We start from the raw sequence: 24,553 nt of genomic DNA, 5'->3' as shown, positions 1-24,553 counted from the left end.
GTTCTCCAAGGGGGGGACCTAAAATCATAGTATATGGTATAATTTCGGTCGGATTTGGCTTCTCCAAGTGGGAGGGATTTGTAAGAAAGAATTTGGATTTGACAACAAGCCTAAATTTGTTACAACAATAAGTTCCATATCAGGTTGAATGTATTTGAAATAATAAGATGTAGTACATTTGAAATGACTACATGTAAGGAATTATTTGAAATTCATTGTTTTTTTTTCTTTCTTCCTTGTTCAAATCTTGACATACATAGAGTGTAATAGTCTATACATACAATTTTACCTTATAATTCAAAGATTTGGAATCCTTACATTCAAATGAAGCCTTAAAGTTTTAACCTCTTTTGTTCCATGAAATTTAGTAGTTGGGTGTAATTCTTTGTTAATTATATATCTCTCGATGGAGGAATGACGATATGAACTTGGGAACGCCTTCTATTATTCTGAAGAAAAATATCACTAAACCAAAAGCTAGTCGGTTAATTATTCTTGTAATTGATGCCCACCCAGATTGAATTAAGGTTTTGCTGAGATAGAGATTGCGGTACGAGACAGATTGGAGTACATGCATAGAAGGCCATCTCACATAATTTAGGCTCTGAATGCTTATTAGCATATGATGCCCGTTTGTCGCCAAAACCTTACACAAATTTCTCTTATGCTGTGATGAAGAATTTATGAACTCTTTTTAGTCCAATTGATACGAAAATCAACCCATTCCTTTTGGAAACATCAAAGTTCACATATGTACTTTTTACCTGTCCTTTAAATACTTGGAGGCAAAAATTCAACAAGAACATTAAATGTATTGAATTGGAAAAAAAATTTAATAAATTTCTTTCTACTTTCCCACCCAGAAATAGTGACTGTACAAAAAAACTAAAAAAAATCTAAAAAAAATCTTAAAAAAATCCCCCTTCCCCACCGCCCCGGGTGTGTTTGGACCATATATTGTGGCACTAGTTTCCTCAAGCTCAATTATTCTTCAAACAGTATCTGAAGCCAAAGCATGAAAAACATAAATTTCCACTCCTAATTTCTGACTTTAGATCAGACCCCAAAAAAAAATATCTGACTAGAAAATCCTCCAATCTCATTGTGACGTCAATACCCATGACTAGCAAACTGAGAAGACCACTTTCTGGTTTGCGTCTTTGCATATCATCTCTACTGCACACATTCTTCCTCTTTTCTACACACATACACACATCGAAAAGAAGGCATCACCTCATTTGGGAATTCAGACTACAATTGCCCCACTAAAGCTTGTGACCATCTGTCGAATTTCCAAGCAAACTACAGCCTTGTTTTTTTCCCCTTCCTGCGAATACAATCACGATGTCACTCAAGCTGTTGACGGTCAGGCAGTCACTACCATTCAGATGCGGGGCTGAAACAATTGCAAACATTGGTGGATCCTTGAACTGGAACTACATATGCAGCAACTAAATAAAAACTTCTTCCGACCACATTTCATGAATATCTACTTGACCATGTTGCTTCTGACCCTCTAGCAGATGAGTTGCCGTAGCTCCATTGTCGCCTACTGTTACTTCTTTCAAATGGGTAATTTTGAACATCTGCAGGCATTCTAGATGTGCTGCTTCCACCGCGTTTCTTTTGTGCATTCCTCATCTCCTCTTCAGCATCATACCTTGAACGCTGCAAAATTAGTAAAATAAACACCAAAATTTCTTTAAATATTGTCAAAGAGCATGGTATACCAATGTCTAACAGGAAAAATTCTCTGATAACTCAATTAAAAAGATGGTTGCAATACATAAAAGTTTGTCCTTTTCTACCAAAAGGGTGCTGCACAGAAACTTGTTTATTTGAGACAAAAATAAAGCATCATAGCTAAAGTGTCTTGCGACCTTGGTAGGGTCTGAAAGTACTGCATATGCCTCCCCGATCATTTTGAAAAGCCTTTCAGCATCCTTGTGCACTTCTTCTGCTATCTCCCTCCAAACCCCATCATCACCATTATCGCTCCTTGCAAAGAATTGACCAGCCTATAAAAGAATATGTTAAAGGGTGAATAGCAGTAAGCAAGCAATAAATCACAAAATATTACATACCTTGTCAGGATGATGTCTAAGTGCAGCTTTCCGATAGGCCTTCTTAATTTCTGCTGCTGAAACAGATGGTTCGACTCCCCTGCCATTATAACCAAAATAGCTTAAAATGATTGATACAATTAATTTTACTCGGAATTAACTGTCTGGACTGTGGATTAAAAATCTTTACATTTTTAAGAGAATCATAAAATGCATGTGATGGTATATTTCCTAGATTGCATGGGTTCTTCACTATCTACCAAAAATCCAGGGCATGGAGCATAGCAAAGAGCTTGTTTCAAATAATTAATTAATTATCTTATTCCACAGAATTATTAGATAAAGGTACATGTCATATTAATTAACAAACATAACTATATGAATGTATAACTACTCAGGCTCCACAAAGTATTTTATTGTATGGTCTGGCATCAATCATATATGTTTGATTTGTTCACGCATCCTAAGTAGGGGCCAGTTCACAATCATGATGGAAATAAATCTAGACAGATAAACTTACAGAATCAGGTACATATCCAAGGGGATGTCCTTTCTGTCTTCTTCTTCTATTTCAGAAAGACGAAGGCGAGCTTGTCTCAAATCGTTTGTGCAGCTAATGGATCTGTCAGATATTCCACAATGATTGGTTTTTCCCTCTACCTGCTTAGTGAGAAGAGATACAAGTCTCTGAAGATCTCTAGCTGCTTGTCCATAATCTCTGATCATCGCATATAATGTAGCTCGCCTAGAAATAGCCTGTGAAAGTGTAAATGCAAAACCGTAAAAAGCAAGGTTATAAAACTGCAGATTAGAATATCACTGTATTAGTTTAATCATACAAATGAATATGAAATGCTTCTTAAAAAGAGCATAGCAATCATCTCAGAAAAATATTTGAGAAAAAGGAAAGAGATCTAGTCAACCAAAAACAAATGGAAATAAAAATAATTAGTAATTACAAAATGGACTGACTTGACAATACAAAAGGACCCAATCCAAGAAAATAATCATTCCGAAATGCAATAAACCACAAGAAAAGTACTTTTAATAAGTATTGTGAAAGTGCCAACTACTCGAGGACTGACAACTTCATTACATTAGTGCAATCTTCTTGCATTAACACCGAAAACAACCTCATTTCGGACTTCAAATTTTAATCCCTCATAGACAAGCAACCAACGCCAAACTAGGCTCAAAGACCAAGGTTTCAGGAGGAAATATCTACAAACCATATTCTAAACTACCAACAATAGTTCTACAACATTCTGAATGCTCAGGTCACTTTAGCCCAGCCAGTTGCCATCACATTTGTGGCAGACAGAAGCAGTTTAATCCATATACGTAAGCAAAACGTAACAATGTATAACCTAAGAAAATACATGAGGACACCATGAGCAACGCACACCAGGAATCTAAAGTAAATAAAAAATGCAACACTGCAGAAGCTGCACTTTGAGATTGATATTAACCACAGAACCAATAAGAGGGAAGAACTCATTTGGAACTTAAAATTAGAAATTTAAGTTTACAACTGGAGTCAAAAGTGATGCCAAAACTGAACTTATTTAAAATTTTCTTCTTTCATTCTTTATCCAGAAAATTTCTTTTAAGCAGAGTCTAATACTCAAATTTAACATATCTAAAGTTCTCAAAGTTCAACTAAAAAGGACCAGTCTTGAGTCTTATCACAGTTTGCACAGAAATTGGAAAAGTTCAGAAGACAGAAATCTGAATTTAAACATGTGATTTTTTAAAATTAACTGTGGAATTTAGATGTTTGTGCATCACAATTGACATAGAAAGCAATCAAATATTCTAAGATTTCCTTGAAAATTAGATAGATAGACATAAAAGATCCATTTGCTACATTTCCACAGAAAGAAACCACACAAACAAGCAAAAATATTATACCACATCAAATTCCTAATGCCCCCCACAAACAAGTAGGAAACCTGTGTGACTATGTAGAACAAAAGAAATATAAATTGATTAGAATACTAGTATGCTTAATGACCTGAAGAAGACTACTAATTTATTTGTACAAACCATGTGTCAGTTACCAAAGAGTGTTATCAACCAAACAAGAAACAAAACCAGCCCCTCCTTTTACCTAAGGAAAATGTAATAAATAAATAAAATCATCAGCAATGTCATATCAAACAGCCGTTAAGAAAACTTCAGTTTTGAGCAAACCTTTAGATAATTTCCATCAAGAGCTATAGCTAGACTGCAATCAGCAATAGCATCAGTCATTTGGCCCAACGCTTTGTACGCAGCAGCACGATTGCAGAAACAAACAGCTGTGAATGGACGTGATTCCACATTACATGACAAAGCAGCAGTATAATGCTCAACTGCTTCAGTATGCCTTCCAGCCTGAAATGCTTCATTCCCTGCAGCCTGTGATGAAGAGTAACAAAGATATCAATACATAAGCAGCATGCATATATAGTATAAAAACGTACTTCATTAAAAAAGAAATAAACAGTATAGAGGACATGCTGTCCCCTATATATGGAATAGATGCATACTTTTTTTTTTTTTTTTTTTGAATAGAAACGAATGTATTAAGAAAGGAGCAAAATACAGCAGTGGATAAGGAAACCACAGAAGACAGAGAAACAGACTAAAAAACAAATGCATACTTAGCAGATGCAATGGAAAAGGTGCACACAAAGATGGGAAGAAACGCATCGTTCAAGCCCCAGCTTTCTTCCCAACTAGAGAAAGCTGGAACTCTATAAAGACATAGAAAAGGTGCACACAAAGATGACTCCCCTATCCACCCTCAAACCCCATTCCCCACCACTTCACGAAGATACAGATAGGGAATATTAATATGCTGTAATTTCTTTCCGAGGGCATCTACTCATACGTTTGACCACACTTCCCGTATTTACTTAGTTGTGATGGAAGCATCCTAGTGGCAATTCCAAAAGGAACCTCCACAACAACTTCTCAAGGAGGCGTTTTCTTTTATCCAAGTTGCCTGTTCCTACACCACTCTTTTCTAGTAAACAAGAAGCAACTACCAACCTCACCAAATAATCCCTTTTCCCGTCCCCGACTGCCTCCCGCAGGAAATCTCTCACTAATTTCTCCAATCTATCCCACACTCTTCGGGATTCTAAAGACAAATAGGTAATACATTTGAATGTTTCTAAAAACCATAAATAAATAAAAATTGCACCTAATCTCCTCTCCAGTTTTGATCTTTTGAATATCAAACGTCTTCTACGTAACCATGCTCGTACCTCTATCATGACTCATGACAATAGAAACACATTGGCTTTGTACATTTCATGCTATGCATATAGAAATACACAATTGAGAGCACTATATAGAAATATGGCACAGATTGACATACCTTATGAGATAAAAGTTCACGTACAGTGAGAACAAGGGGTACAGATGATTCCAAAGTTTTTCTCCAATTCCTGGATATTCTAATTAGCGTTAGGAGCTGCAAGCACCAAAAGCAGTAATCTTTAACATAATTAAACATGTACAAATCTGGTCTGTAAGTTACCTGTATGTGGACACCTTTTCGTCTTGTTTCTCTAGTGAAGCAAGACCATCCTCAAGTTTCCCTAGATGAAAATATGATTTAAAAATCACACGGCACCGCCAGAGTTGGAAGTAAAAGTATTTGGACAGTTCAGAACCATCTGAAGAAAGGGCCTGGTAATTAGTATCTATTGAAGGGTCGTTCTTTTCAGCAGAACCAAGGGTCTGCTCGCACAGCTCAATCACCTCTTCATACCTCCGCATCTGCTAGGGAATACAGAAGTCAACCCACAACTGAGTGAAAACCATTCTGAGTTTCTGGGAATGCTTAAGTATACGGTATAACTGACTTTTAAACCACTGAATAAAGATTCACATTATCACAAAAACAATATTAGAAAGAAAAGAAAAACACTAACCATGAAAAGGGCCTCCGCTTTCATTTCAAGTAATTTTTCTGAGCTAGGGCTCATTACCAAGCCTTCAGCAATAAGTTCCAAAGCTCTCTCTGCATTGGTAGATATCTTCCATTGTAAAAGTTCAGCCGAAAGATTCAGGCATTCAGACACTTTCTGCCAGCAAATAAAAAAATCTAATCAGTTTTTCTACAAACACTTCTGCGTAATGTTTCAGATATTGATATATGTATGTATATATATATAGAGTCCTTTTCTATTGAGGGATCCCTGAAATAATCTTATTTGAGGGACACCTTGTGGGGCCCAAAACTGCCCCAAAATAAATACATTCTAATCCCAAAAGAAACTCCAAACCCAAATTTTAATCTCTCGAAAACCCCATAAGGGCTAATAATACAAGTCTTTATCCAATAAACAGCCTTTACAATTCCCTTAGTGAGACCTCCCTGACCACACTCACTCAACACCGAGTCTTTATCAACCATGAGCAATAATAATTTTGTGCATATTTAAAATCTACAATGCCTTCAGACTAAATGAACTTTAGATGAAAAGAAAGGATTTAATTAAGACCCCACCTTCAATCCTTTTTTTTATCTCCTGTCCTTTGCCCCTTATGAGCCAAAAGAGGGATTTGATAATCAGAAATTCAATATTTCTTCTTGCCTCAATCACCCTACAGAATCATGTGATGGGCAACTTAAACTACTGCTCAGAAGACGCGAAGTGTTACACCGTTTCCAGAGTTTGACCAATTTCATGTGCACAATTTACAATTTGGAATTTATTAGTTTATTATTAAGTGATGTTAGAAAAGGACCATTGTTTCCCCACGAAAAAAATACCCTATGAGACGATCTGGCTTGTATATGATATAAAATCAAATAAATTACAGTACCTGTGCTTTTTGTAAGCCGTCAGAGGCTTCTACTGCAATCTTTCGGTCCACGCAGACATCATTTGCCAACTGCAGGCACCTCCTAAAATGTTCTGAAGCATCTTCAACTTCCCCAAGGGCAAGATAACAGCTTTAAGAATTTTAACAAGAAATAAAATTAGGGAATGCATGTTATTTGACATTAAAAGCAATTAAGACTGAGGATACTCCCTATGCCACAGCTCGGAAATCAAAGAACCAATGCGCATTCAATAGGAAATTAAAAAAATGCATAATTACAAAACTAGCAGAATAACAGATGTGCACGGAAATTTTGAGGAGTGGAATTTTGAGGACCAGAAAAATATCTTACTTGGATCCAGACAATCCAAGAACAACTGCACAATATTGCACATGTACTGATAACTAACAAAAATCTAACAATCAATTACGCTCAAAATTCACCAAGAAAATTATAGCAAATTGTTTACATATTTTTTTATACGAACAACAAGCTTTATTATTGAAAATGAATAAAAATACAAGTACGTTATCAAAATAAGATGATACAAGTTCATAACATGTTTTATAGGTTTAAGTTCAGATACCTCTTTTTTAATGAAATGAAAGAAACTTTTATTAATAAACTTGTGCAATTAAAGGTTACCAAAATAAGATGAGACAAGTTAACATGTTTTTATAGGTTTAATTGCACAAACACCCGTTTTCTAATGAAACGAAATATACTTTTATTAATACCCCTGGCCCTTTAAGAGCAACATGCAGCCTGCAGACCAAAAATAAAAGACAAACAGGCCAGCTAATCAAGCTCACACCATTTTTAAAGGCCTATCCCTTGACATTACTTAGTTCATCTAAAAGGATTTGCTTTTGGGAATTTATGCATTTAGGTGTCCTGACTTTAATTCTCTTTTGCTTTTTTTTTTTTTAAAGAAGAAGCAAACTTCATTGAATGCTGACAAAACATACAACGTTGTGGACAAGAAGTCCAGTTAGAAAACATACAGGATACAAAAAATGAGAACAGACGCCTATCAAATCACCTATAGAACAATTTGGACCCCACATAGATGTGATGGCTACCTTTGATACTGAGACTGAAAATCATGATGAGTAAAGTGAAGAAAAAAAAAAGTCCTTGGGGTTAGCCCAAGTGGTGAGGGAGGGAGGGGTAATTGGTTAAAATTAGAATAGGTTCAAGGTTCCATCCCCTCCAAACAAACAAAAAAGTGAAAAAGTGATTTCCATCCCACTAATTGATTACATATAGAAGGGAAATTTTATCATGTCAACAGTCTGGCATGTTATGTTGCAGAGTATCAATCCTAATCCATGATTGCACGGAATCTTGTTTAAATGTGTGGTCCACATTGACAAATCTGACGTAAGAAAACATTTCCCACATAAACCAAAAACTACTTTAGTTCTATAAGGTTATGTAGTCCTTTTCAAAAATTTAAGTCCACCAATTGACTTTCGTTGTGATGTGGCTTAAATTTTAAGGTTACTACTTAGCGTTTTTGGTCCCATTAGCACATTAAGGTTAGCACTTTCACTTCAATGGTTTTTTTGTTTCTTATCCTATAAGGATTCCTATTCCTTACAGGGTTTGGCCTATCATGAGTAGTATATAATAGGCACACGAGGTTCTTATTTGTTGTTGAAGAATGTTAGAGAGAAAACTATGAAGAGTTTTGATAATCTTCTCATCTTTGGTTTAGGGTTTGTCCTTTGCTCTTTTGTGAGAGAGTGCTTTGGGTGTTTTGGGATTTTGGATTTGTGAGAATTAAATAAATTTGCATTAGCATAGAACTTCATACTGGAAAGTCAAAAGAAAATATCAAATAGTAAGAAGCAAATACTTACTTGGCAGCTCTAACCTGCGCCTTGAGGAAGTTGGGATCAATTCCCGCAGCCATCATACAGTCCCCAAGTGCATCTCTCAATCTTCCAAGAGTCATACGTGTTGCTGCACGGTTGCTATAGCACAGCATCAATGCCCTAAGGCAGCTTCTAGATGTCTCATTTCTAGAAATGCAATTCACCCCTTTCGTATAGCAGTCCTCGGCTTTAGACAGATCCCCATTAGAGTATGCTTGGTTTCCCCTGATATATTCACATTCAACAAAAGAAAGCTGATCTTTAGCCAGGGTTATATTACTCCACATAGAGGTCCAAGTATAACTCAAAGGAATCATACAGCGAGTTTTAAGCACGGACAAAAATGATTCATTTGATTATAAGTTCTAACCTGAGTCTCCACTTTTCACATGCTTCCTGAGCTGCAGCCGTTTCAGCGGATGGAGAACCTGATTCTTGCTTTATCTCCTTTTCCTTACAGACCCCAGAATTATCTCCATATTTATGTTGTGGGATAGACGAGTCTATTTTCTGAGAACGTCCAGGTGACATAAGTGCTGAAGCACCAGGATATGGAAAAAAATTTGCAGAGGATGATGCATATGGAACCTTAACATTTGGAACCATAACATTGGTATCTTGACCTTCCTTTACCAAATTTTTCTTTTTGTGGAGGCGTTTTGATGCAGATAATTTACTTTGAGCAGCAGAAGAGGCAGCAAAGGTGAAGTTAGACCGAGTTCTATCTTCCGAAGTTGAAGGAAAGCCAAAGTGTATCCTGGTATCAATATCATGTCTTTCCATGTTTGAGCTCGAACTGGCTTCAGTTTCTGCTGCGGTAAGGGAGTTATCGCTACTAAAGTCAACCTCCTCAGCAGCAGACTTAAAGCTTTCAGTTTCAACCTCAGAAACGGATCCTTCAAGTGTGCCTTCAACATCAACACTTCCATTCAAACCGTACTCAAAAGTGTCCGCTCTAGTTTCTCTGCTTGTTGCATCAACTTCATTTATATCCAGACGTCCTGTTGCCATAGCCAGATCTTCATCAATAGGATCATTTGAAACTGTTGGTACTGAATCAGCTGCCGAATAGTTGTTGAGTATACTAAATGACTCACCAGATGCCACAGAATTTTCTTTTGCACACTGGTTATCAGCTAATGTTTCTTGATACGGGGAAACGTCCATTGGTGAATAGGATGCAGAGGCCTCAACATTTTCCTGAGAACTGCCTTCCCTTGAAACAAAATCATGCCCAGGGCCCAGATGGGCTGAGCTAGAACGTCTTGGTTTTCCGGTTGTTTTTTTCTTTCTAGTGTCCCTAAATGATTCCCCCCTTGCGCCGAATTCTAGTTTCTTATTTGTGCCAGAGAACAGGTTTGCTTTGGGATTTGGTGTTTTAAATTCTACAGAGTGTCCCCCTAAACCATCTTGCTTGCTTGTAAAGTAAAACTCATCCCTCTTCTCAGGTCTGTCAACAGCAGGCATTTCAGAAGTTCCTCCAACTGGTTCAAAATGAATGCCCCTAGACGGAGTGGTTCCGCATGATTTGGCCTCATCTTTTGGTTGGTCTGACGAAAAATCACAACCACCTGCATTCCTGCCCTGCATTGCCACCTGAAAAGGGAACTCTCTTGGTATTGGTTTATCAAGATTGTGAAATAACTTGTCACCACAATTTCCAGTTTCCACATGTTTTATAGATGTTTGATGCAACGGAGTCCCTGCATGTGATTGAGTAGAGTCTCCAGCCCTACTTCCTAGACTCCGCTTCTCCATCTTTCTCGACAGAAGAGTTCCTTTTCTTCCATCAAAAGTATCACCAACAGTTTTACCGCTTGTAAAGGCCGGATTGCCTCTGTCACTCATATCTGCATAGTCCTTTATGTTCAAATTCTTCATCAAATCTGGAAGTATATTTTCCGAGCTTCCAGAAAATGAATAGCTATCCTTTTTACTATTTCCAAAGGCAAACTTATTCACACAATCGGCATTAGGTGTGTCAGTACTGCGATCCAGCTGCACAGTCTCTTTAATGTTCAACTTCTTCAACTCATTTGGGAGTTCCGATTCCAGGTTTTGGCCCAAAGAACCACCCACATTGTCATTATTCCCCAGCCCAAACTTGGTCTTGTCAGTTGCAGTTACATTAAACTTTACATCCTTACCTTTCTCAACAGATTCAGCGTTATCGGGACCTTCAATGTTCAACTTCATCATATCCTCGGGAAGCTTTGACCCAATGCTTTCATCCATACTAGAATTCTTCCTATAATCATTACCAAAGATGAAACCACCTTTATCCAACCCCGCAACTGAACTCGAACTCACCCTACTTCTTGCATTAAAACTGAAAGGACCCTCTTTGGTATTCTGAAACTCATTGCCACTCCTGATTTTCAAATTCCTCATTTCATCAATCACTCCTTTCCCCAAACTCGCATTAGAATCCCATTTCCCCGAATTCGCATTCGAATCGCTCCTATTGTCCCCGAACATTTTTCCCTCATTCCCACTCTTAGGGGTCCCAAATTCCCCAGAGACTGAAGTCCCCGTTTCTAACCCGGATGGGACTGGATTTGAACTCTCCAAATTGGTTCGAAACGGATTGAATCCAGGACGAAACCCGGTTTCTGGGGACGCTGGGGGTTTAAAATTCTGAGCATTCAAGCCTCTTCTCACCTTCACAAACCTCGGTCTCGCAAGACCGGACCCCTGCCGCGAAAGGGACGAGGTATTGAAGCCAAAATTGGAGTTTATGTCGTTAGAATTCGAAAAACCAGAAGTTACATCACCAGCATTTGATGGGTTCATGGTGTGGGACAAGCTTTGATATTGCTCGGATTGATTTTGCAACGAGAACCCAGAAAAGTCGAACGAGAAAGGGTGAGAAATCTGACCGCTATTGAGGTTTTGGTGTTGTTGGGTGTGCGCCGGAGCTCTGGTCTCTAGCAACGGCGACGACATGTCAACGTGGGAGTCATCAAATCCGACGGTTGCGGATTGAAGATCGTGGTGTTGATCAAACCCTGGTTCTGATCAGCAAAAATGCAAAATGTTATGTATACAAAAATTTGGAGATATTGGAAATTGATTTGGGTATATATGTTTAAAGATTAGAAGGTCAAGGTTTTGCGTTTATGCGTGGATGCGAGGTATAGTTGTATGCCTTCGGTTATAAGGAACAGAGAGCAAATGGAGGTTATTTTCATTTCACGGATTGCAGCACGGGTTCTTGCGTCTATGATCCTCTCATGGCTTTTTCAAAACAAAAAAAAAGTTCACCCTCGTTTTCATTACTCTACTTTGTTTTCCTTTCATTTTCTTTTTTGGACTCTTTTCTCTTTTCTTTTTCTATTTTTGAGTAAATCTTTATTTTTCTTTTCATCCATTTCCATGAGGAAAATAAAAATAGAATTTGGAGAAAAGTTCAATTTTTATTTTTAAAATTGACATGCATCAGTTTAGGGCTAGAATTTTAAATCTAAAAACAGCCAAATCGACCGAACCGATTCAAATTGAACCAATTGTTTAATTTTTCGATACTGCCCTTCATCAGTTTGGTTTTCAATTTGATTTTTCTAAACCATCAGTATGAGCGAACCGAACCAACAATTATTAAAAAGGCGGTATATTGATAAGGTTTGTGTCAAGGGGATTCGTACCTTGACCACCAACTTGAAATTCAGAAACTCCAAACATTACTTCATAAAATGAAATATATTTAAGGGCTTTTCAATGCCCATTGAAATTAAAAATAAATTAAATTAAATTATATCTAGGATTTCTTTCCAAGTTAACCCCAATGTCTTATCTCTCGCCATCTCCCTTCTCTTGTCTTCTTCTTCTTCCCCTATCTTCTTCTACCTCTCTCTCTCTCTCTCTCTCTCTCTCTCTCAATGCATCTGGAGATCGCGTGGTCAAATGATATCGAATTCAAGTGATTTTTTATATAAATGATCTTTGAATGAATATGTACAAAATAGACAGTTTGGATTAGTAAATTACAACACGAAGCGGGTTCTACAAAAGTGTCTCTCAAATAAGCTTATTTGAGGGATCAAATCAGTCATTGTCTCTTCTCTAATCATTTTAATTTCTAGGGTCCTACTACAATGGAGCCATCGCCAACAGCCTATGTCAATCTCTCTCTCGTCTCCTTCATCTTCTATCTTTATGTCGCTCTCTCTCTCATCTCACTCTAGACGACGGTAGCTTCTCCACGTCCAAACAACGCATGCCACTACTATCTCTCACAACTCTGGTCCAGGGCTGGTCCATTGATATTGGAGGCCCTATACAAAAAGAGATGTTGAGACCCTAGACATACAAGTTTAAAAAAAACAACTCACAATCAATAAGTAGAACCAAAAACATCCTTAATTGCATCAATTACACCATAATCCATAAATAGAACCAATTCCATCCTTAATTGCATCAACTACATTTATTTTCCCATATTGATAGCCCACTCAATTGTCTTTTACATTTAATTTTTTTTTTAAGTGAAAACAGTTCAAAAACTAACCAAAAAAACAGCAAAATGAAGCTACAAACACAAGTGTTGAGTCAAAATCATAAATAGGCTTGATCTGGAAAGAAGAAGTCCAATGCTAATTCTAGGGGTGTATCCAATTCATACTTATAAAGACTTTTTTTAAGTGATTGACTTTCATAGAGTTGACAAATTCTTAAATACTTTCATAGAGTTGATAAAAGTCACTAGTAAATTGGCAAGACTTTTGCTCTTAACAATTAGTCTTAAAAGTATGGAAAAGTCATTCATTTAATAAGCTTTTTAAAAGTCATTAACTTTTTGGATACCACCAAACTTTTAAATACTCTTTAAAAGTAGTAACTGGATACCATCAAACTTTTAAATACTTTTTAAAAGTCACAATTGAATACCACTAGACTTTTATATACTCTTTAAAAGTCTAAATTGAATACCTCCAGACTTTTAAACTCTATAAAAGTCATTAAAAGTTTGAATTGGATACACCCCCTAAATCTGTTGTTGCTAATAAGAATATCCCTTCTCCAGCTATGGTTTCTCGCACTTCTTCTCCTGCTGTTGCAAAACAAATTAATATGTTTAGCAACAAAATTGACAATATGACAGTTAATCTATAATAAAAAAAACTAAATAATATTTTAGCAATAAAATTGGTAATAATAATAATGTTTATGTCTTCGTTGAAAAAATAATAATGCAAAGTACATCAACATGGTATCAATAATCGATGAATTAATTAATGGGTGATGGTTTATCAACATCATGCTACAACCCCATTTTTTTGGATTTAATATTATATTTGTAATTTCATCTATTTTATAAGATTGGATTAGGGAATTGAAAACAAAAGAGGCCCAGTTTCTTATTTTCTTTTGTCAAAATGCCTTATTTTCAAAAGAAATTTTCTATTTAAACCCCGCACTTCTCTTTGTTCACCCCAATACTTAAATCATTAAACTGTAAGTTTTATAATTGTGTAAAAAGACAAAAAAGGTCATCCAACATAATACTTAACCCTAGCATTAACACACCCCACACACCCCACCACTCTTCATATTAAGTTTTAGAAAAATACAAACTCCTCACCACTCTTTATATCCTTGAGATCCAATGTATTAAAGCACCGTGTGCTGCTAGACTATTAGGCTCCACAACTGTAGAAGATTCTTTCCAAGGCTTGAAGAGAAAGATCAATCATGACAAAATCTCATGTATACTACAAATACCTTTGCTTCAAACTGATGCCTAGCACAAGAAGAAAATCTTATGTATTTTTGCTTCAAACTTATTCCTTCAAACCGTCCTTAAACTGATGCCTAGCACATACTTTTGCTTCAAACTTTCACCCTAAACAAAATCTCATGTATACTACAAATATTGTTTAATGATTTAAATATTGGGGTGAACAAAGAAAATTATGGGGTTTAAACAGAAAATCTCTTTTATTTCTTATTTTTTCAGCTTGGGGTATATTTAAGGGTAGTTTGGGAAGATAGTGGGGTTTTCTTAGAAATTGTGAAAATTTAAATTAAAAGTTGGGGTGAACTAAGAGAAGTGTGGGGTTTAAATAGAAAATCTCTTTTCAAAAAGTGAAGTTTGGATAAGTAAAGGGACTGTTTTGGTTTCTTTTGCAAATGGGCCTAAAAAAATTTGGAGGCCCTAAATTTTTGGGGGCCCTGTACAATCGCCCAGCCTGCACAAGCTAGGGTCAGGCCTGCTCGCTCTCTCTCTCTCTCTCTCTCTCTCTCTCTTGTTGTGGTGGTTTGATGTTGTGGTTGCTTCAATTTGGGGGTTTGAGTTTTGATTTTGTGGTTGGGGGTTTCAAACTGGGTTGTTGGTGGTTCGATTGTGGTAGTTGAGTGGTGGTTGTGCTAGTTCAATGGTAGTTGTTGCTGGTTGATAGGTTGTGGTGGTAACTGACCGACATCGAAATCGTTGGTAATCGACATTTGGCCTTTACGATTTTGGCCATACCAAAGGCTTTCGATCAATAATTGGTTTCGTCATTTCTAAAAGGATTTTGGTCATCTCTAATAAATTCTAATATCAAATTACAACTAAATAGATATAATTTCTAAAAAGATATTTCAGCCATTTTTACCCCCCACAACTATCACCCTAAGAGCACTTCCACCCATTTGCCATGACAAAGAGAAAATACTATTCACTTTTCTTTTTTTTTCTTTTTTTTTTATACCTAAACAAATAATTTGGAGGAGATTTTCAGATAAGATTTTTGGTTCCCATGTGTCAATATTTATTATAAAATTCATATATCATAATTCGAATGAATTTTTTGGTATAAGATTCAAATTTCAAATTCAGATTTTAGGATCAAATTCTCGGGTGCCACATGTCGATATTTATTATAAAATACAAATCTCATATTTCAAATAAGATTTCCACCTTCTAAAATCGCGCCACGTGTCATCTCTATCTTCTAAATCTCTCTATAAAACCAGAGGCTCAACTCATACCTCTCACACCAGATCTTCTCTATCTTTTCATTTCTCAAATTTTAGATTTCGTACTCCAGTCTTAATGTTAGACATGAGGAGATGCTTAGAGAGGCAAGAGCGAGATATTAATGTCAAGCAGACGAGCTGAAGAAAAAGAGTGCAGCAAGAAGAAGATGAACAAGTTGCCATGGCAGTGGCTTTGCTCAATCAACCAAGCCAAGGCTGCCATCGTGGTTATAGGCATTCTCTTGGTAAGAATCTTTTGGAAGATTACTTTATCCCAAATTTTGTGTACTCTAATGTTGATTTTCGAGGGCAATATAGAATGCAACTCCATTTGTTCAATAAAGTCATGCATGATGTTTGCAATTACGATGCATACTTCGTTCAAAAGTGTGATGCTGTTGGGGTTTTGGGCCTTCTTCCGGAGCAAAAGCTTACAACTGTTATACGAATGCTGGCGTATGGTTCATCTGCTAATTAGGTGGATGAGATTGTTAGGATGGGGAAGTTCACTACTTTAGAGAGCTGGGTTAGATTCTGTGATGCAATCGAAACTCTCTACACCAAGGACTCCCTCCGCAAACCTACTTCTAGGGACCTCCAAAGGCTTCTATAGAAAGCCGAAGCTCGAGGTTTTCCAGGCATGATTGGAAGCATTGACTGTATGCATTGGCAATGGAAGAAAAGCCCAACTACTTGGAAAGGAGATTATGGAAACATGAAAGGGCAAAAAAGTATCATCCTCGAAGTCGTTGCTGGATTCGATATATGGGTTTAGCATGCCTTCTTCGGAGTTGCCGGATCTCAAAACGACTTGAATGTGCTAGGTCAATCCCCGGTATTCAATGATGTCTTGAGAGGTGAAGCCCCAAATATCACCTATGAAATCAACAATACCGTCTACTGGAATGGGTATTATCTAGTAGACGGCATCTACCCGAGGTGGACCACATTTGTCAAATCAGTTCCGCATCCCCGATCCGAGAAGGAAAAATTATTTTCTGCCTATCAAGAGGGTTACAAGAAAGATGTCGAAAGGTGTTTTGGTATCCTCCAAGCTCGGTGGGGAATTATTAGGGGTGTTGTGCGTATGTTTGATGAGGAGGTGCTGAGGAGCATTATGATGACTTGCATCATCCTCCATAACATGATTGTGGAGGATGACTATGATTATGATGCTCCAGACGTGTACGAACCAGATCCCATGAACACAGTATTGACAAGAATTTATGAAAGGCCCATGGGCCCAAACAGACAACCAGTGGAGCATGAACCGTTGGTTAGGGACGGTCGTTTCATGAACCGTATGATTGATCGATATACGGAGATTCAATCATCTTTTATTCATGAACGACGTCAAGTTGACTTGATGGAGCATTTATGGGCGGTGAAAGGCAATGACTGTGAATGAAGTGAAGTGAAGATGCTTTTTTTAACCTTGCTTTGTGTTGATGTTTTATTTTTAATTACGCTTTGGTTGTGGTTTATTTTTAATTATGTTTTGGTTGTGGTTTATTTTAAATTTTGCTTCGGTTGTGGTTTATTTTTAATTATGCTTTGGTTGTGGTTTATTTTTAATTATGCTTTGTTTGATGTATGCAATGTGTTGAATAAAAATGTATTTTATTGAATGATTTCTTTATTCACTCAAAGAAAAGCAATACAACTAATTAAGAATTGCTACTAATTAAATAAAAGACAAGAATTAGAACTACTTTAATACAAAACATTAAAATACAATGAAATAAAAGGCAACCAAACTAAGGGGGGTGTATTCAATTAGGATTATAAAGTGTTTAAAAAGATTTTAAAAATCCGGGTGTATTCAATTTGGATTTATATAAACTTTTAAAAAGTCTATAACAGTTTGGGTGTATTCAATCTAGACTTGTTTGAAATTTTAAAATGTCCATTTAAATGTGGGTGTATTCAATTAGAACTTGGAAAAAGTCCATTTAAATTTACTTGTATTCAAAAGGAGATAGATTTGGAAGGATTTAATTAAGTGTTGGAGTTTGAAGAATTTTTAGGGTTTAGGTATAAATAATAAAGGCCAGCATAAGTCCAACCTCCACCCCAAAGATTTCAGACGACGTGTTCTTTTTTTCTCTCTGCAGAAGACGAACCACCCTCCAAAGGTACACTCTCTCAATATTCTTGTTGGTTTTCCTTCTTCTTCCATGGTTTTTCTTGTTTGTTACTGTTCGTTGATGATTATTGGTTGATGTTTTTCTTGTTTTTATGGAGGTTTTGCTTGTTATTTGAGTGTAGCTTGTTTTTAGGGTTTCTCTTGGGGTTAGGGTTTACTGGTACTTCGGTGATGAAGCTTTCTCGAGTTCACTGTCAAGCAAGGTGAAAATATGATTGTCTCTATTTTTTTCTTTGGATTGGAAGGAAGAAACATGATTTTATTTTTTTTAATTAGCTATACGTTTTTTTTTCTTTCACCATGTGAGTGTTTAATCATCTTTTTTTCTTTGGATTGGAAGGAAGAAACAGGCTAGCCGCTCTTCAGCTCCTGCTTCTTCTCATAAAGCAAGGCCTAGTACCTTTTGGACTGTGTGTCATAAATATGTTTGTGCCTAATAAATCACAGCCATGAATTGACCGAAGGAGCCCCTTTTCTCGGCCCTGACACTTGCTCGTGAAACTAAAACGCGGCGTTTCGCCAAGATGTTTGGCCTTCCTAAAAAGCAAAGGAAAAGTTGCGAAGGCATGATCATCTCGCCCTTGATTATAGGCCGAGGCCGAAGTCGAACAAAATCACAGCCAAAGGTACTAACGTCAGATCATCAAGTGGCAGCAGGGTCCCACGCTTCATTTAATGAAGCAACGCCTCTGTTTATTGCAGCAAATCCACTGGCCACGAATAAGCATTTAATGCACGAGGGAAGGTGGGAAGTGATTGAAGTCAGGATTTGGTGATAGGAATCAGAGTGATTAGACGCAGACATTCTCACAAGAATTCTTGCAGCTTAAGAGATTAGGTCACCAACTATCAGAACAATAAATGCGTCTCCATGGCCAGAAGCGCAGAACCCACTATTAGGGCGGCGGCCGAGATTCACCAGGATTTATGGGGTCACACCACCATGCTTCACGATCCCAAATGTCGATTGGACTACCCACTTGCTCTAATCAGGCTCCACCATGCAGATTTTCAGCCTTGATTACTCCTCCAAGAACTCTTCCTATAAATACAAGGCTCAAGCTACATTCAAAGGGTTCAAACACCAAACAAAAGCCTCCCACGGAGCAAATTATATTTTCCCGTAATGCACTTTCAATATCTTTACTTGCTTTCCTAGGAGTAGCGTTAGATTGTAAGGAAAATCCGTTCATCAATATATCATACGACCCTTGATTTTCAAGGCGCCGGAGCACCATCTCTGTTACTCTCTCATTCACCCCATATATCATACGACCGTCGCTCCCTGAGCAACGTGCCGGAGCAACGCCCAAAAATCCACCATCAACACCACCATTAAACGGCCTTCTAGCTTAGGCCGTGAACCTGACGGCCGAGATCAGTTCCTCTCTCAGCCACAATCGTTTGATTAGGAGTCGAACCCAAACAGGCGCACCACTTAACCATTTTTCATCCGCATCACCATCTCGACGCACGGTAGACCGTGCTGGCACGCCCGCCCACAACCGCACCGCATCCAAAAGCAGGAAGCCACGTGTTAACGCACATCCCCTCGGCCCGGAACCCCAGGCCTTGAGATTTGCGCAGCCGACAAAATACAAAATGCAATATGAGTATCTCATAATTTATCTTAGTCATAATCTTCTTTGCCCCAATTGCCATGAACCATTTCTTACTGTAGAAATAGTTCCACCGCCTATGAATGGTTCCAAGTCAGCCACTGCATGGAATTCCTCACAGTAGCTACAGACTCCAAAGCATGAAACAACTAATAAAAACACATTTAATACAAGGAGGAGTAATGCCACCTCCGCAAGTTTCAACGCACTTGAATCATATAACCAAAACAGCTTTCAGTGGAGTCCATTCTTGAAAGTATCCGGTGCTTCTACGGCTGCCCAAGCTGCAAGTGTGGTTCAGTAGGCCTGTAACAAAAGTGATAATGTCTATGCAAATTGCTCTGAATCTATAACAAAAGTTCATACAAAAATATGGAAGTCTATAATAAAAGTTTATGCAAGTTTATTAAAAATCCGGGTAAAACCTATAGGAAATCTATCACTTAAAAAAAATCTTTCAAAATCTTATACAAACCTAATTGAATATACCCCCTAACTTAATGGTTTTGATCATTTAACCAATCGGTGTTGCTAGGTCCATCGTCACGGAAAAGTCTTCTTCTCGTAACATCCCTTCATTCTAGCTTCCAAAATTATTTTGTTTCAGGGGACATATGGCTTGTATCCATGGCCATGGTTTCCCAATCATTCTTCTCAATGTCTTGTTTGCATACATACTCCTTTTCTCTTGCATATTCTTCATTCATTGTCTTCTCGTCCGCATCTTTTTTCATGTCTAATTCAATTCTCATGTTGCCATTCCTTGCAATTTGCTCCAAAAAGTTTGCAACATCACTGTTGGAAGTAGTCCCTCTCTTTGCCTTCACCGCCTTTCGACCAATAGGCCTTGGCTCCTTTTGGATTGATGAGTCTTGACTCATTAGGGAATCCAAAGGCAAATCGGATGTCGTTGAATCATGGAGTGACGTCTCGTTCAACACAACGGTCGGACCCGTGGGAATAATTCTGAATCGTTTGCAATTTTTCACCACCTCCCAACATTGTTGATGGTTGAAAGATTTTTTGCCTTGTCCAATGGCACTGAACCACATTTGAGCTTGCATAATCTATGAAGAAGAAAAAAATGGAAATGCAAGTAACATTACAAAAATATTGCAAATGCAAGAAACGTTAAAAAGAATATTGAAAATGCAAGAAACAAAAAAACATATTGGAAATGCAAGAAACATTAAAAAAAAATTAGGACATTAAATTTAATAAAACGGAAATTACAAAAAATTTACCTCATTGCTAAGATTTTCGCCGCTTCGATGGTTGTCCCTCGCTTTTGACAACGCATCTCTCCATTTCCCCAACTCTTTATTCAAAATTTTCCACCAAATATCTGAGGCCATTTCTGTACAAGTCGAACCCAATTTTTCACAAAATACCGCATGAATTTTTTTTCACATATGACAGAATTTCATCTCATTGCCCGTGACTGGACAATGACCAACTTGGACCCAAGACTCACACAACAGAACATCTTCCATGGTTGTCCACGTGCCTTCGGCTTCGACGGAAGATGCCATAAGATGGTGAATAAAAATGAAAATTGAAAGTGAAGAAAAATTTATTTAGAAAGTGAAAAATAATATAAGGAGAAGAAAATGTATGAGGATTTGGTGTTGAAAGTGATCAACATTGGTAGGTATTTATAGATAAAAAAAATTAGAATTTTTTGATAATTTGTTTCAGATTTTTTAAGCAGTTGGATTTTAGGGAAAAAACGATGGGACGTCAGCAGCCTTCAGGCTGGAGGTCAAGCTGGTTTAGCCTGCGGGCTGGCCCGGTTACGTGGATCCCATAGCTTGCCTTGGCAAGCGTGGCCCGCTGGAAGCTCTTCCCTGGGCTTGGTCCCTGTCCTACCCGTGCTGGAGGCAATGGATGGAAGGGCTCTAATGGAACTTAACCCTTCGAACTAATGTTTCATCCGGTTAGCATCTAAACATATGTAAATAACAAATTTAACCCCTTATGTCAAATTTTTCGAATTTCATCTACTTTTCCATCTAAAAAAGTTACATGCTTGGCACATTTAGATAAATTAATAAAGATTGAATACTTGGACAATTTTTTAAATAAAAAAAAACTATAGAATAAAAAATCTCTACCCATCCCACATTCCCACCCACCACCTACCACCCATCAAGAGCTCAATCTATGATATCTCTCTCTAATTGGTCTGTGGTCGCCACTAGAGACTACTCTGTCTTCCCTCCAATCAACCAAGAAATTCTCCACCTTCCATCGCAACCAATGAACAATAACCAAACCCATCTTCGCCATCACCATCTTCTCCATCATTATCATCTTCATCTTCGTTGTCGTCTAGTTCCGATGAATCAAACTCGATTTATACGATGCCACCCGATACCCAACCGCAGTCAAATCGGGTTTAGAGGTCAACTCTTAACTCTTAACTTTAACTTTAGAGTTAAATGTTACAAGGCTTTTTATCACAAATGGTCCTTGACGTTTACGAAATTATCACGAATGGTCCTTGAGGTTTTTTTGTGACACTAATAGTCCTTAATGTTTGGACTTTTTATCACAAATGGTCCCTGCCGTCAAAAATTCTGTTAAGTGTATGATGTGGAAGACAAGTGGAGCCCACATGTACAATCACATCGTAACATGTGGATTAAATAAATAAATAAATATTTTTTTTGATGAAAATCCATTAAAAAACCATTTAGAGAGTAGAGAGAGAGAGAGAGAGAGAGGGAGAGAGGCTAATGGTTTTTTAATGGATTTTCATAAAATTAAAAAAAAATTATTTATTTATTTAATCCACATGTCACGATGTGATTGGACATGTGGGCTCCACTTATCTTCCACATCGTACACTTAATAGAATTTTTTACGGCAAGGACCATTTGTGATAAAAAGTCCAAACGTTAAGGACTATTAGTGTCACAAAAAAACCTCAAGGACCATTCGTGATAATTTCGTAAACGTCAAGGACCATTTATGATAAAAAAACCAATGTTACAAAACAAAAATAAGGAAAAGGGAGTTCAACTCTCTAGAGTTGCTCACTAGATCAAATTACTTGACACATCTACACGTTCAGAAGTTCATCACCTCTACATTCTAAACAACTACTCTGCACGATGAACCCCTACGCCATAAAATGGTGTACCGAGTCACATGAAAAACTCGATATGCGCCACCAAAAGTAAATCCACCGGATGTTTAGTCATGGCAAATTTTCATCGGGAGCTTCGCATGCAGACAATTTCTCAACTAAACTATTCATCATTGCCATTTTATAACCTCCACAATGTATCTTATATAGTTCTTTCATCCATTACTAACACTCCCACTACAACATCACTACCATTGTCTTCAAGGCACATCACACGTCCAATGTTCTTTTGAGGTTGTTCTTTTTCAAAAATTCAGGGTATTATTGACATTTTCATTCTTTATGCTAAATAAGCAAACTCTGATTGCTCCTATCAAACGTGGAGTCCCGGTCCACCGGGAAGGGATTTTTTCTATTGATTTTTTACTCCCTTCTAGCCTTACCCTTAGGGTTCTTCTCTTTCTCCTTGCTGCATTATGGGTACAATTAATTTATCATGTGACTAAAAATAAGATATGAAAGTAAACATTTCAAGCATATTCAGAGCATGACAGTATGACAATTTGCAGCCGACATGCCCCTATCAAGGTTCTGGCCAGCTAAAAGAAAATTCTCACGTGGCTGACAATTTTTTTTTAAAGATGGCCACCCTTATAGAGCTCAAAGCATGAGTACTAGGTATAAAGTGAAAGAGGACACCGCACCAACTTACAACCCAAAACATTTCACTAAAAAGATTGTCATAGGGCACTTAGGAAAAAGGGAAAAAAAGAAAAAGAAAAAGAGTAAAGACTCTAAGAAAAAAACACACGAAACTAAACCCTAAACCCTTCTTCTCCTCTCCTCTCCACTTCCTCTTATCTTATCATAATCATGACCGCTCATCTTCTCAAACTTGTTTATTAAGCCCCCTTCATTGTCTCAATTTTTTGCTTCCTCTTCAGATTTGCGGTTAATAGGTTAGTCCAAATATATTATCTTACATTTCCACATCTTGGAAAAAATAGAGTTTGAACCAAATCCTTCCTGAAGGAAAGAGTACCACCCATGCTATGAGTAACCCATATAAATTAAGTAATAATTCTTAATATTTATTCTAATTCTAAACTAGAAACTAATTAAATTACAGATAATGTCCAAGTCTTGCCACAATATGGACAAGACACATATGAATGAAAATTGGGATAGAGGTGTTGTTGGTGTTGACACGTGGAGGACTTGGGATTAGAGGTGTTGTTGGTGTTGACATGGATCCATGAGTAACAGATGGTGATGGTGTGATATTCCCAAAATCCACAGGAAACGACGTCCTTGGAATTTCCCCATGCTTTCACATTTGTCATTCACTATATAGTGAGTGCAATCCGGGTGAGAACAACCAAAGAAGAAATGCCCCAATTTCTACCATGACGAGGTAAAAGAGAACAAGTTAGATCTTGGTCTTGCTTCTTGGTGGTAATCAAGGCAGTGGTGCCTCTTCAAAAATCACATTCCCCTGCACCACATTATTAAACAATAATGTTTCCAACATTTATAGTCTCATATGTTATGAAAATATAAAGCAAGAAAGACAACATGCATATGCAATCATTTCAACCAAGAACTAGCATAAGAAATCACATACTAATCTTTTGTGTCATGTCCATATTGTGTCAAGACTTGGGTACATGATGCTTATTTTCTATAATTAACTTATATTACTATTACGCTAAATATTCATACCTATAGCCCTTAATTTCATGTCTGGTTGTTAGAACAATTTGTGAAAGTAGTTAAAATAGTTTTATGATTATGGTGTGTCTGCCAAATTATGATATGACTTTGAGGATTTAAACTGTTGATTTAAATCCAATCAAATAATTGCAGAGATGGGTATGTTGGCATGTTGTTAGTTTTTTGGTTTATGGACCAGTTTTCAGTTAGTTTTAAAATTTATTTCAAGTCTATGAATTTCTTGTTATAGTGAATT

General features: G+C 37.2%; 1 protein-coding gene across 2 annotated transcripts; it reads right to left on the bottom strand.

The window, feature by feature from the left end:
• Nucleotides 1-831: 831 nt before the first annotated feature.
• On the bottom strand, nt 832-12,037 carry LOC110753930 (uncharacterized). 2 transcript variants are annotated; one of them, XM_021954922.2, is made up of 11 exons: nt 9,139-12,037; nt 8,754-8,993; nt 6,888-7,017; nt 5,990-6,142; nt 5,593-5,837; nt 5,431-5,500; nt 4,257-4,463; nt 2,584-2,819; nt 2,085-2,163; nt 1,881-2,018; nt 832-1,668 (listed from the first exon to the last, which is right to left on the bottom strand). In XM_021954922.2, exons 1-11 carry the CDS (start codon nt 11,712-11,714, stop codon nt 1,480-1,482), a joined length of 4,263 nt encoding a protein of 1,420 aa, XP_021810614.1. In that variant the 5' UTR covers nt 11,715-12,037; the 3' UTR covers nt 832-1,479. The 2 variants fall into 2 exon arrangements, with proteins under 2 accessions (XP_021810614.1, XP_021810615.1); XM_021954923.2 differs by having other exon boundaries at nt 5,593-5,834; nt 9,139-12,036.
• Between the last annotated feature and the right edge of the window lie 12,516 nt (nt 12,038-24,553).

Source organism: Prunus avium, chromosome 4 (assembly GCF_965620075.1).
Source record: "Prunus avium chromosome 4, drPruAviu1.hap1.1, whole genome shotgun sequence".
In the NCBI taxonomy this organism is placed as follows: Eukaryota; Viridiplantae; Streptophyta; class Magnoliopsida; order Rosales; family Rosaceae; genus Prunus; species Prunus avium.
The sequence above is the reverse complement of the archived record's forward strand: the minus strand, read 5'-3'. Positions and strand labels throughout refer to the sequence as shown.

What these genes read in the sequence shown, in the direction of transcription:
- LOC110753930 (XM_021954922.2), bottom strand. Translation starts at nt 11,714, where the DNA reads ATGTCGTCGCCGTTGCTAGAGACCAGAGCTCCGGCGCACACCCAACAA. An exon ending in GCGCAGGTTAGAGCTGCCAA is followed by an intron (nt 7,018 to 8,753) that starts GTAAGTATTTGC and finishes AAATTCTTAAAG; the next exon opens with CTGTTATCTTGCCCTTGGGG. An exon ending in TACTTTCAGACCCTACCAAG is followed by an intron (nt 1,669 to 1,880) that starts GTCGCAAGACAC and finishes CTAATTTTGCAG; the next exon opens with CGTTCAAGGTATGATGCTGA.